Source organism: Mytilus californianus, unplaced genomic scaffold (assembly GCF_021869535.1).
Source record: "Mytilus californianus isolate M0D057914Y unplaced genomic scaffold, xbMytCali1.0.p SCAF_17, whole genome shotgun sequence".
Taxonomy (NCBI): domain Eukaryota; kingdom Metazoa; phylum Mollusca; class Bivalvia; order Mytilida; family Mytilidae; genus Mytilus; species Mytilus californianus.
Window position 1 is genome coordinate 794592 of NW_026262659.1, and position 13742 is coordinate 808333.

Genomic DNA, 13742 nt, shown 5'->3' on the forward strand with positions numbered 1-13742 from the left:
AGGATTAGTGTTTTGAATGGTGTCTATAAATGTTTTTCATTTCATATCGATCGGACGATAAAAATGGATGCAAGAGGCAGATGTTGATTCTGACTGGTCCATTTTTTTATATAAATTCCTTCTCCTCTGAAGCTACAAGACGAAATCTTTAAAACTTTATATTGGAGACCCTCTACAAAATGTCCTCATTTTGTGCTGATCAGGTGGTATACGTGGCGACTACAGCGTCATATAGGTTTCACTGAAGCCTATTATAAATCACATTTATATCATCTCCTCTGAAACAACCCGGCCAAACCAAACTTTGCAGGAATAAAATAAAGAATGGTGTCTACATAAAGTTATGTCTTTCTGATCGGATGAAAAATATTGCCGCTAGAAGGAATTTTTTATTCTTAGTAAAAATTTTTGATTTCTTCTATTCTGAAACTACAATTGTCAAATATTTTCAAATTTCATAGGATTGATTATTTGGGGAACCGCTACAAAATTCCTCATTTGTGCTGATCAGATTGCATATCTTGTGGCCAATGGTGGCACATAGATTTTCATTGAAGCATGTGGGAAATCGACTATTTTCATCATCTCTTCTGAAAGCAGATGGTCAATATTATCCAAATTTGCAGGAATAATGTACGGAAGGTGGTCTATATATCGTCCCCAAACTATCGGTCACCAGACATATTGTTAAGACCTGTCCATTCGTCACATTGAACAAAGATAATTTACCTGTGCAAATCCTACATTTTTTTTGCTGGTAGCAAAATTTTTAAATATAAGCTTATTCATATGCACTTATGGTAACTCTTTCACAGGTGAGCAATACAGGCTCACTGGAGCCTCTAGGTTGAAAACGTATCTAAAAAAAATTAAATGTAATACACACATCTTTTAATTTCTGCTTTAATGGACGCCGTAGCTTTTATAAACCTTTGATCTACATAATATACATTCTATTAACCACGCTCTATTATTTTTAAATGGTTTTAACGTTCAACTTGATGCACAAATTGTACAAAGTTTACAAATTTGGTTTAAAAATTCCAAATATGTATCCCTATTTTGCGTCTATTAATTCAGTTCTCTTCCAAGGGTTCAAGAACGGTTCAGCATTGTCCGAGTCTTTTCCAAATTTTATGTATAAAAATGAAGATAATGAATAAAACAACGTCTGGAACATAGGTATTGGTGTATGGTACGACCGCGATGAATTATTTTTTTGTAAGGTGTTTAAAAGTTCAAAGTCTTTTGCAAAAAATTGTCTTCTTCATATGATACGCAAATGTTAGGCAAAATACTATTGAGTAAGTCAGCAGCACAACATCTGCTCACCAATGGTTTTGGCGTCTGTTTAGGTTCTACAAAAATATGCTTCTTTTTTGTTTTTTTTAGATATTTGATTTGTCGGAAGTTATGCTCTATATTTTGAATTAAAACATTTAAAAAATAGTGTGAGGTTTCTAATTAACCCATTGTCAGTTGAGTTGAAGGATACAGTAACATTTATAGGTGCAGAAGTCGGCATTCCTATTGGAACCAACTGTGCTTTTACTCTTTCCGACTTGTTCCTTTATTCGTATGAGACATCACTCATTAAGAGGCTGTTTTAAAGATAAAGAGAATATCTCATTCATCTTGAAATTGAAACAAAGGATTCCACATACACCGCTAGGTCTGCTTCATAATTTTGATTAAAAAAAATGAATGCGAGTGTCGGTTGAGAACTAACCTTTTCGACAAAAGCAGTAACAACTACTTTCCCATTGTCAACTTCCTTTTTTGGGGAAAATGTATATCCTCATGTTTGGTGGGTTTCATGTTGCGCAATTTGCAGTTTATGTATACTGTTTTCTTTACTCTATATTTGCGTCTTTTTCGTGGTGTTGTCAGCCTCCCTTTTTTTACTATCTATGCTGTTGAGGTCTCACAAATTTTTAACCCGGCTGCATTTTTACGCCTGTCCCAAGTCAGGAACCTCTAGCCTTTATAAGTCTCGTGTGTTTTTTTTAAATTTTGGTTCATTTGTATGTTTCGGAGTTAAGTGTGGCGTCCATTTCGCTGAACTAGTATACATTATTATTTAGGGGCAAGCTGAAGCTAGCCCGCCTCCGGGTGCGGGATTTTCTCGCTGCTTTATATTCACTTATGAAACTGTTGTGTGTATTCAATAAAGAAACTGTCGGTTGTATTCATTGAGATAAAATTGAGAATGGAAATGGGGAATGTGTCAACAACAACCCGATCAAAGAGAAAACAGCCCAAGGCCACCAATGGGTCTTCAACACAGTGAGAAAATCCCGCATCCGGAGGCGGGCTTCAGCTGGTCCCTAAAAAAATGTGTACTAGTTCAGTGAAAATGGACGTCACACTTAACTCCGAAACATATAAATGAACTAAAATTAAAAAAAACATACAAGACTAACATAGGCCAGAGACTCCTGACTTGGGACAGGCGTAAAAATGCGGCGGGGTTAAACAAGTTTTGTGTGATCTCTAACCTAGAGAACATTGAATTGTGCAGTAATTCTAGCTGATTTGTGTTATATTTCGCTAAGGTGTAAAATGCGAAACGAAATATCATATATATAAACTTTTCTACCTTACAAATTTAGAATTTTATTCATATATATTTAGTAAATATTGTTTTATCTTGAAATACGCATAGTACACCATAATAAATGCTGTAGACCGTCTTGAATTTGACCTAATTGTGATAATTAAAACTTTGCTCCTCAAAAAGATTTCAAAGTTATTGTTAAGAATAAGAACACTTAAAAGTGTATTAAACAAATACAAGTTCTTGTGTCTGTTTTCATTTGTCAATTGCAAGAATATTTTATAGATTATGTGCTCAAGAGTTAAGCCTTTTTCAAATGTTTTTTTTTAGTTTGTTCTTAAGTTGTGTCGTTACACCACTGTCCCAGGTTAGGGGAGGGTTGAGCGCTCACAAACATGTTTAACCTCGCCACATTCTTTATGTGCCTATCCAAAGCCAGGAGCCGGTAGTTCAGTGGTTATCGTTGGTTCATTTCTGCCATATTTGTCTTTCGTAAATTGTTTTGTTATAAATTAGGCAGTTAATTTTCCCAATTGAGTTGTTTCATATTTTTCATGTCGGGGCATTTTATAGCCGACTATACGGATGGATTTTTCTCTTTGTTGAAGGCCGTACGGTTGCCTATAATTGCGTACATTCACTTCATTTGAACTTGGGTGGATAGTTGACTCATTGGCAATCATACCACATCTCCTTATTTTTATATCACTATAGTTTCAAACCATATGTTTGCCATGGATGGGCCCAATTGAGAAAAGGATTGCATTAAAAGATAAAACGTAAATAGAGTCATAAAATTAAATTATTGAACTTTTAATTTACATTTATAATTACAATTTATTTCCAAATTAAATGATTGAAATCACCGTCTTAAAAAGTCAATACAACACATATAGATGTTTTCACTTTGGATCAATATTGTTTTTATTTCTTACCAAACCTGTTGATTTTAAACTCATCAGACCATATAGTCGACCATTGATTGAAGTCGGAGACGGGTTTAATTTTCCTGGGATAACCTTTGATTCTTGGAGAGATAGAATGACAACCGAAGTTCCCTCTGACTGTATCTAATATGTCCATGGCACTTTGTAGACGATGTGATAAAACAAGTCTTTTTTCCCGAGGTACACCAGGCTTACTGATAAGGGGAAAGCTGTTTGGTCTTAAAGTTTGCACAGATCCAACAGGTTTCATTTCCATTTGTGAATTTTGCCTTTTTATTGGATTGAGTTCTAGATTCACAATATTTTCATTTGTGTCGATAATTTTCTCGAGCTCATTTTGCTCTTTTAATTCATGTTCAGCATGTTTATCAGAATTGTTTCCAGAATTCTGTGAACCATTGTCAGACTTTTGAGTGACGTCATGGTTTGCATTGTTTTCTGCCAAGTTTACATTGTTTAAATCAATATAGCCTTTCGGTGACGTTTTATTCCTTTTTAGAAATACTTTACTTGCTGGATAATATTTACAGATATTGTCGTACACCATATCTTCATATCCTTTCATCATGGCGAACTGTGCTGCAGGCGACAGTGACGTAGAAAATCGGGGTTCCGATGGTAGAAGTTTATCAGATGTGATAATATCATCCTCTTCCTTTTCCGTTGTTCCAAAGGCTTTGTTGAATCGGATAAGATTCTTTACCCTGCCTCCTAGAGATCGAAAATGCTTATTATCTCCAAATATATGTTGAGCGTTTGATGAACTTAGTTTTCGGGTTGTTGATTTAGCAATTGGCGGCATAATTAATTTTTCAACAGATTTTCGTTTTTCCATACTTACAGATGTCCGTTTATTCAAAAACAATTTAGTGTCCATTATGACAAAGTGTTAAAACTATTTTAATTCTTCTTCTCCTTCCACTCCTTCCGAACATATAAGTCAACGAAAATGATGTTTGGTCGATGTGCCTTTAATCATATATTAATTGTTTATTTTCTTTATTAAACACATGAATGACATCGTATTTACGCAAATTGAAAATTAAAAATCCTACAAAATAGATATCAAAATATTGTTTACCGCTCTGATTAAACTTTTAATCCCTTTAAATAATGGAGTAAATATATATTTAAATTTTACAAAATACTTTCAACATTGCCATTTGAATGTCAGTTCAAGTTTCATTAATTTGACTTTTATATAAATCCGTTCTTTCATACAAAAGGTTTGTTAACAAACATTTCTGAACCAAAATGAAGTTCACTGGGATGATTACTATAAGTCATTGCCCTATCAAATTATAAAGGAAAGGCGAAATCGAATAATGTGAATGAGGCAAGAGTCCAACATTACAGGTTGAGGGAATATAGATAAATAAATATCCATGGCTTGCTATGTTTTATACTTTTCTTTGAAGAGAGAAAAGACCCCCTCCCCCCTTAAAAAAATCAAACCTAACAAAGCACCCCTCTCCAAAAAAAAACCCCAAAAAAACAAACAAACTCCACGGTATAAATTTTACACTAGCAAAGTTAATATATATTATAATTAGACATAAAAATGATACTACACTTTTGAAGATGAAGCAACCAGTAAATTATGGTCGATTGCATATATAATATATTCTAAAATTAATCTTTTATGATTCCAGAAACTTCTAGACTTCCTGACGGTTACAATTCAAGAAGGATATGTTTGGGTTTACACTAGTTAGTAATACTAAAAAACAAAACAAAATGAGACTTATTATCGTGTTTGTAATTACATGAGCAACACGACGGGTGCCACATGTGGAGCAGGTTCTGCTTACCTTTCCGGAGAACCTGAGATCACATCAGATTCTGGGCTTGGGTTTGTGTTGCTCACTCTTTATTTTTCTTTGTTGTTTTTATAGACTGTTGTCTGTAATTTTGGTCGTTTTTTGACATGACATTGTCTGTTCGTTTTCGATTTATGAGTTTGATTAACCTTTCGGTATCTTCCGCATCCCCTTTAAAAGCAGTCTCTCTACAAAACTTGCTTCACTGCAATCTGTTTTGCTAGTTGACTTCAGGAAACCATATATTCAAATTAAGAAATTATCAAATCTCGACGACTAATTAACGCAAAATGTGAATTTATTTTTCAACTTAAAGTGCTATATATTCCAGAATCATTGATACGATTAATTTATAATTCACATTGAATACAATGAGAAAAGAGGAATACAGGAATGAGACAAAAACCAATCTGTTCGTGAAATTTTAGTTTCACACAATCTAAATGATATACTTTAAAGGTTTTCAACGGTTTTATATATGTTCATAAAATCGAAACGTTATTCGTTGTTATATATTTCTGTTAAGTCTAAATGCAGTCATGACCTATATAAATGCAATCATGACCTATATTAATGCAGTCATGACCTATATAAATGCAATCATGACCTATCTTAAAGCAGTCATGAACTATCTAATTGCAGTCATGACCTATCTAATAGTTAAGGCCTATTTAAATGCAGCCATGACTATCTAAAATCAGTCATGACCTATCTAAAAGCTGTCATGACCTATCTAAATGCAGTCATGATCTATCTAAATGCAGTCATGACCTATCTAAAATCACTCAGGTCCTATCTACAATCAGTCATGACCTATATAAAAGCAGTCATGACCTATCTAATTGCAGTCATGACCTATCTAAATGCAGTCATGACCTATCTAAATGCAGTCATGACCTATCAAAAAGCAGTCATGACCTATCTAAAATCTGTCATGACCTTTCTAAAAGCTTTATGAATAATAAGTAACTGTGAAATGAATAAAGATTTGCCTACTACATGTTCAGTAGTAGATTTCTTTATGTGTTGTTTTATTTTTACACTTTATAACAATTTTGTTTTTAATCTGCGTCGTAAATTATTGCTAATTAATGAGTTGCTGATTTTTTTTGGGTAAAACTGAACTTATCCATGTTATGAAGTGGCTACTTACTGTGTAATCTACATAGTTCATATAATTCAATTAATGAACGTCAAATATATTAAAAGGATTTTTATTGAACAATTATTTGAGAGTACTTCCTATTGAAGTAAACAAGGTTATTCAGTCCAAGAGATATAGGAAAAATCAATAAAATATGACAATGTATAAAAACATCTACTTAAATGTCAGATTTGACCATTTAAATTTACTTATTACAATTGTAAATATTTCTATGTATCCGGGTTCTCCAGTACCTGTTAACCAAAAACGTATTCGATGACAATAGAGAATCTCCTGAAGGCCACTTATATCAATGTATATTATGAATAACGGATCTCCTGAAGGCCACTTATATCAATGTATATTATTACAAGTGATTATAAATACTGTTAATCTCCTAAAATGTGTTTTTCTAGATTACTATTGTATAAAATATATCGTTGGCATGCTTTTTCATCATAATTGTTGACGTTGATTGGCAGGGTATATTGTAAAATAGAATTGTATGAAAGTGACAGTTTCAAATATTTTGTGTTCTATTCAAAACCAATGATACAAAGGTCTTTTAATATCTCTAGTAGTGTTATCGTTAATTTATTAATAAGATAATTAGTGGGGTAAAAATAAAGTTCAAAGTTCCTTCAAAGAGGCAGCAACGCCGTGATATAATAGAAATACAACAACAATTTCCTTATTGTCAAAAATTTAGTTAAATTGTCTCTGACGTTATGAAAATAAGTAAAGCCCTTAACTTAAACTAATACGAAATATATGTGTAAGTTGAAATAAAGCAGAGAACATTTAGAAATATTATTCAGTCGATCTGTTCCATGACCGGTCCTCATATGGTTTGAAGATGACGAGTTCCACGTATTCTATATATGTCTAAGACACTAAAACAGTCCATGCAATCACTTAACAGATCTGCTGTTCCATATTCCATCAAAGACAAATCTTTGTTTGTTCCACCAAAAAATTCTCATATTGTTTCTACCATTCTGAGCATAATCTGAAAGTACAAGATTCAAAGGAGAGCGAAATCATGTTTTTATTCTAATATTCTAATTTTCACTGTGTCACCAGTGATTTATTCCCGTCGCAAGCCATCACCGCTTCGTCATTTAAATGAAAATTTTAATACTTTAGATGATAACCAAAAGTTAGTGTTTTTATTCTCAGATATAAATATGATTCGTGTGTGTGCCAAAACCTGTTATTTGATTTTAAAAAGGCGTAGCAATTTTATATATTGTAAATAGTGTTTTATTTCATATTGTTTAGTGTATTTTAGCTATGCATTTTGATAGTCTCTTATAATTCGGTATAGAATGGCCCTCATTTTATTTAGTATTGTTTTACAATGTATAAATATTGATTGTACTTGTTGAGAGATGAGACTTTAATAAAACATTGAATTGAATTTTAAACCTCGTCTGTATTCCTCTAGCGCAATTATTTGATCTATGAAAAAGCCACTTCATATCTGCAACTCCGATATCAATTATACCATAATAACGAACTCAACAGTATATCTTAGCTAAAATACCGTTTTTTAACCAACATTTTTTTTTCCAGTTTTAGGCACCTGTAAATGTAATAGATTCAACCCCTCCCCCTATTTCCAACTAACATTGATCCATTGCTCAGAAATCCGTACAGGGGAACTCATTCGTCGATACTCAAGACAAGCGGACTAGCATCATCCGAAAAAGCCTAAATAAATCGTGCAGAAAGAAAGACTTTGTACTTTAATACTTTTATAGACATGTAGAATGTTGTCCAAATTCAAGTTTGTATAGTTGTGTAACTTTTTGACAGACGAGATCAATTTCATCCAAAATTTACTAGAAGGAAAAATTATGAATCTTAATCTTTGTCTGGGTTTATTAACTCAGAAGTCAGTGCTTCGACCTTTCTTAAATACCCCGTTGATAAATTCAGATATTATTAATTAAGATACTAATGTCCCCATTCCCTCAGATAGAGTTGACCTTAGATTGATGTGGATACCCTTTCGTCATATAACCGTTTACGTGTTTAGGTACTTATACATCCTTGGCTTTCGTCATATAACCGTTTACGTGTTTAGGTACTTATACATCCTTGGCCTTCGTCATATAACTGTTTACGTGTTTAGGTACTTATACATCCTTGGCTTTTGTCATATAACCGTTTACGTGTTTAGGTACTTACACATCCTTGGCTTTTGTCATATAACCGTTTACGTGTTTAGGTACTTATACATCCTTGGCTTTCGTCATATAACCGTTTACGTGTTTAGGTACTTACTCATCCTTGGCTTTTGTCATATACCGTTTACGTTTTTAGGTACTTACACATCCTTGGCTTTTGTCATATAACCGTTTACGTGTTTAGGTACTTGTACATCCTTGGCTTTCGTCATATAACTGTTTACGTGTTTAGGTACTTATACATCCTTTGCTTTCGTCATATAACCGTTTAAGTGTTTAGGTACTTATACATCCTTGGCTTTCGTCATATAACCGTTTACGTGTTTAGGTACTTATACATCCTTGTCTTTCGTCATATAACTGTTTACGTGTTTAGGTACGTATACATCCTTGGCTTCCGTCATATAACCGTTTACGTGTTTAGGTACTTATACATCCTTGGCTTTCGTCATATAACCGTTTACGTGTTAACGTGTTTAGGTTCTTATACATCCTTGGCTTTTGTCATATAACCGTTTACGTGTTTAGGTACTTACACATCCTTGGCTTTTGTCATATAACCGTTTACGTGTTTAGGTACTTATACATCCTTGGCTTTCGTCATATAACCGTTTACGTGTTTAGGTACTTATACATCCTTGGCTTTCGTCATATAACGGTATACGTGTTTAGGTACTTATACATCCTTGGCTTTCGTCATATTACTGTTTACGTGTTTAGGTACTTATACATCCTTGGCTTTCGTCATATAACCGTTTACGTGTTTAGGTACTTATACATCCTTGGCTTTCCTCATATAACCGTTTACGTGTTTAGGTACTTACACATCATTGGCTATCGTCATAAAACCATTTACGTGTTTAGGTACTTATACATTCTTGGCTTTCGTCATATAACTGTTTACGTGTTTAGGTACTTACACATCCTTGACTTTCGTCATAACTGTTTACATGTTTAGGTACTTACACATCCTTGGCTTTTGTCATATAACTGTTTACGTGTTTAGGTACTTATACATCCTTGGCTTTTGTCATATAACCGTTTACGTGTTTAGGTACTTATACTTCCTTGGCTTTCGTCATATAACTGTTTACGTGTTTAGGTACTTACACATCCTTGGCTTTCGTCATATAACTGTTTAACCGTTTACGTGTTTAGGTACTTATACATCCTTTGCTTTTGTCATATAACCGTTTACGTGTTTAGGTACTTACACATCCTTGGTTTTTGTCATATAACCGTTTACGTGTTTAGGTACTTATACATCCTTGGCTTTCGTCATATAACCGTTTACATGTTTAGGTACTTACTCATCCTTGGCTTTTGTCATATAACCGTTTACGTGTTTAGGTACTTACTCATCCTTGGATTTCGTCATATAACTGTTTACGTGTTTAGGTACTTACACATCCTTGGCTTTTGTCATATAACCGTTTACGTTTTTAGGTACTTACACATCCTTGGCTTTTGTCATATAACCGTTTACGTGTTTAGGTACTTATACATCCTTGGATTTTGTCATATAACTGTTTACGTGTTTAGGTACTTATACATCCTTGGCTTTCATCATATAACCGTTTACGTGTTTAGGTACTTACACATCCTTGGCTTTTGTCATATAACCGTTTACGTGTTTAGGTACTTATACATCCTTGGCTTTCGTCATATAACCGTTTACGTGTTTAGGTACTTACTCATCCTTGGCTTTTGTCATATAACCGTTTACGTTTTTAGGTACTTACACATCCTTGGCTTTTGTCATATAACCGTTTACGTGTTTAGGTACTTATACATCCTTGGCTTTCGTCATATAACTGTTTACGTGTTTAGGTACTTATACATCCTTGGCTTTCGTCATATAACCGTTTACGTGTTTAGGTACTTATACATCCTTGGCTTTCGTCATATAACTGTTTACGTGTTTAGGTACTTATACATCCTTGGCTTTCGTCATATAACCGTTTACGTGTTTAGGTATTTATACATCCTTGACTTTCCTCATATAACCGTTTACGTGTTTAGGTACTTACACATCCTTGGCTTTCGTCATATAACCGTTTACGTGTTTAGGTACTTATACATCCTTGGCTTTCGTCATATAACCGTTTACGTGTTTAGGTACTTACACATCCTTGACTTTCGTCATATAACTGTTTACGTGTTTAGGTACTTACACATCCTTGGCTTTTGTCATATAACTGTTTACGTGTTTAGGTACTTATACATCCTTGGCTTTTGTCATATAACTGTTAACTTGTTTAGGTACTTATACATCCTTGGATTTCGTCATATAACTGTTTATGTGTTTAGGTACTTATACATCCTTGGCTTTCGTCATATAACTGTTTAACCGTTTACGTGTTTAGGTACTTATACATCCTTGGTTTTTGTCATATAACCGTTTACGTGTTTAGGTATTTACACATCCTTGGCTTTCAATTTTGGGATTTTTGTGTTCCTTGTTGAGGTTAATTCAGAAAAGCACTAATTGTATAATCATTTATTTCAATTTTCATCATTTAAAAATAAATAAAAATGATAGACAACAACAGAAAACTGACAGACAACAACCGACGACAACAATTGAATAACAAGTTCCTGATTTTGGACAAACACATAGTTATCATTCAACTCTCCCCGGTGTAACACCAAAATATAAGAACAAACTGTAAAAAATCAGATCTACACAAAGCACAAAACCAACCTATCATAAAGACAGAAAACACAAAGTACCCACCTTAGAGTACTCGCAATTACTAAAAGCTAGTTCACTGTACATATTGTATATCAAATATATAAATAACTTTTAAATACACATGTTTCGATGATCTTGACCATGAACACATAGCTCAAAAATTCATGATGCCAGTGGTGTTCTCTCGTATTTAAAAAAGGAAGAAGATTTACAATCTGTTTACCCAATATGTATAATATCTGATATAAATTGTGATAATTTTGAAATTATAACTTTTGCTTGCGCTATCACAATAAATTACAATAAAGAGTTAATATTGGTGACATACTAATCAACTATGCAATATTATTACAATGAACAGACACGTAATTGCACTGAAATATTGTTTACTGATATAAAATCAATGAGATCGGACTTAACTGATTGTTTTTCACAGCTACCTATTGAATTCTGTTATTAAATGGCACTTGTCATAAATATTTTCCTATTAAATGGCCTGAACTCACCTGTTAGTTTATTTGTATTAAATAACAAGGATAGATATAATTGATATGAAATGATGTTGACATAATTGATAATTTATTGGAATAGAACGTATACGGGATGAATACTGAAAAGTAAAATAACAAAAATACCGAACTCCATGGAAAATTCAAAACGGAAAGTCTCTTATCAAATGGCGAAATCAAAAGCTCAATTACATCAAACGAATGGAAATCAACTATCATATTCCTGACTTGGTACAGGCATTTCCTTATGTAGAATATGGTGGATTAAAAGTAGTTAAAATCCGACAAAGACACGTTGACGAATAATAATAAAAATGAAATAAAATAGCATCGGAATAAAGCGCCCATGCTTTAACAGCAAGACATAATCTACCATCAACATTGACTTCAATCTGATTAAAATTCAGATCTATCAGAACTCTCACATGAGTGTAACGAAATCAGAAGTCCATATTTTATTTGATTGCATTAACTTTAGTGGCGTTCTTTGAATCGAAAATTGTTTCATATGTCTTTTCTTAATGTAGAAATTGCAAACAAATAAATGAAGTTTTCCTTCAAAATTTATCATTCGTTGCCAGGGAAATTACAAAGTATAAATGAATAACAAATACAAATAAGCAAGAAAACCCATGACATTTAAGAACAACGATAAAACTGGACAAATAAGACGTTTCTCGTTTTTGGTATAGATTAGACCGTTGGTTTTCCTGTTTGAATTGTTTTACACTAGTCTTTTTGGGCCCTTTTATAGCTTGCTGTTCGGTGTGAGCCAAGGCTCCGTTTTGAGGGCCGTACTTTTACCTATACTTGTTTACTTTTTACACATTGTGACCTGGATGGATAGTTGTCTCATTGGCACTCATACCACATCTTCTTATTTATAAATAAGAGTAAAGATAAATGAACAAATAATAGTGAAGATACAAACAATGAAGACGAATGTATACATCATGATCAGTATATATAAATGCCTTGACCTCAGTATATATAAAGGCCTTGACCTTAAATGAAGTATATTGACGTTATACAACACATATCATTATAAACACACTGTCCTGTAAAGATGTAAGGTAGATTTACCATACGAACAAAACATATCACCCGAGACGAAATGTGATAATCTACCGCACCACCCTCCACTAAAGTCGTTTATATTATACTAAATGACTAGATAGTTGTATATCATCATGTAGTATATAAGAGTATGGGACATCTTTCATGTATTATCACCTTCTGTCGTCGAGTTAGAGCCTATTCAATTTAGAAAAAATACAGTATCATAATTTACCAAATTAATTTCCGGGTTATTTCCGAAATTGCATAAAAATTAGTATCTATTTCAAACTATCTATTTCAAACTATATAACTTAGTACAAACACTTCATATTTAAAAACAAAAATAATAAGGCACATGAGAAACGAAAGATACCAAGGAGACATTCAAACTCATAAGTCGAAAATAAATTGACATTGCCATGGCTAAAAAAGAAAAAGACCAACAGACAAACAATAGTACACAAAACACAACATATAAAACTAAAGACTGTGCAACACGAACCTCACCGAAAACTGGGGGTGATCTCAGGTGCTCCGGAAGGGTAAGCAGAGTCTGCTCCACATGTTGCACCCGTCGTGTTACTCATGTTAGTACAAACCCGGTAATAAGTCTTATTCGGTAGGTCACATTCGGGGAAAAGTGGACGGAATTGTAGTTAAAATTTACGAAGGAATTATTTCAACTTCACCACCACTTGGAACTCTTGGTGTAATAGATTCCTTGTGAGCAGCAACCCTGTATCAAGGAAATCATGATAGAAAATACAAGCCCTGGAATGTAGTATCAACTGCGAGGTATATACTCCGTATGCAGGCGCT

The 13742-nt window shown here is 33.4% G+C and overlaps 1 protein-coding gene across 1 annotated transcript; it reads right to left on the bottom strand.

Moving 5' to 3' along the window:
- Positions 1–3349: 3349 nt before the first annotated feature.
- LOC127726427 (uncharacterized) lies at positions 3350–4603 on the bottom strand. The gene has a single exon (XM_052233811.1). It carries the CDS (start codon positions 4379–4381, stop codon positions 3482–3484), a length of 900 nt encoding a protein of 299 aa, XP_052089771.1. The 5' UTR covers positions 4382–4603; the 3' UTR covers positions 3350–3481.
- Between the last annotated feature and the right edge of the window lie 9139 nt (positions 4604–13742).

Coding starts and splice junctions, on each gene's coding strand:
- LOC127726427 (XM_052233811.1), bottom strand. CDS start 4,381: ATGGACACTAAATTGTTTTTGAATAAACGGACATCTGTAAGTATGGAA.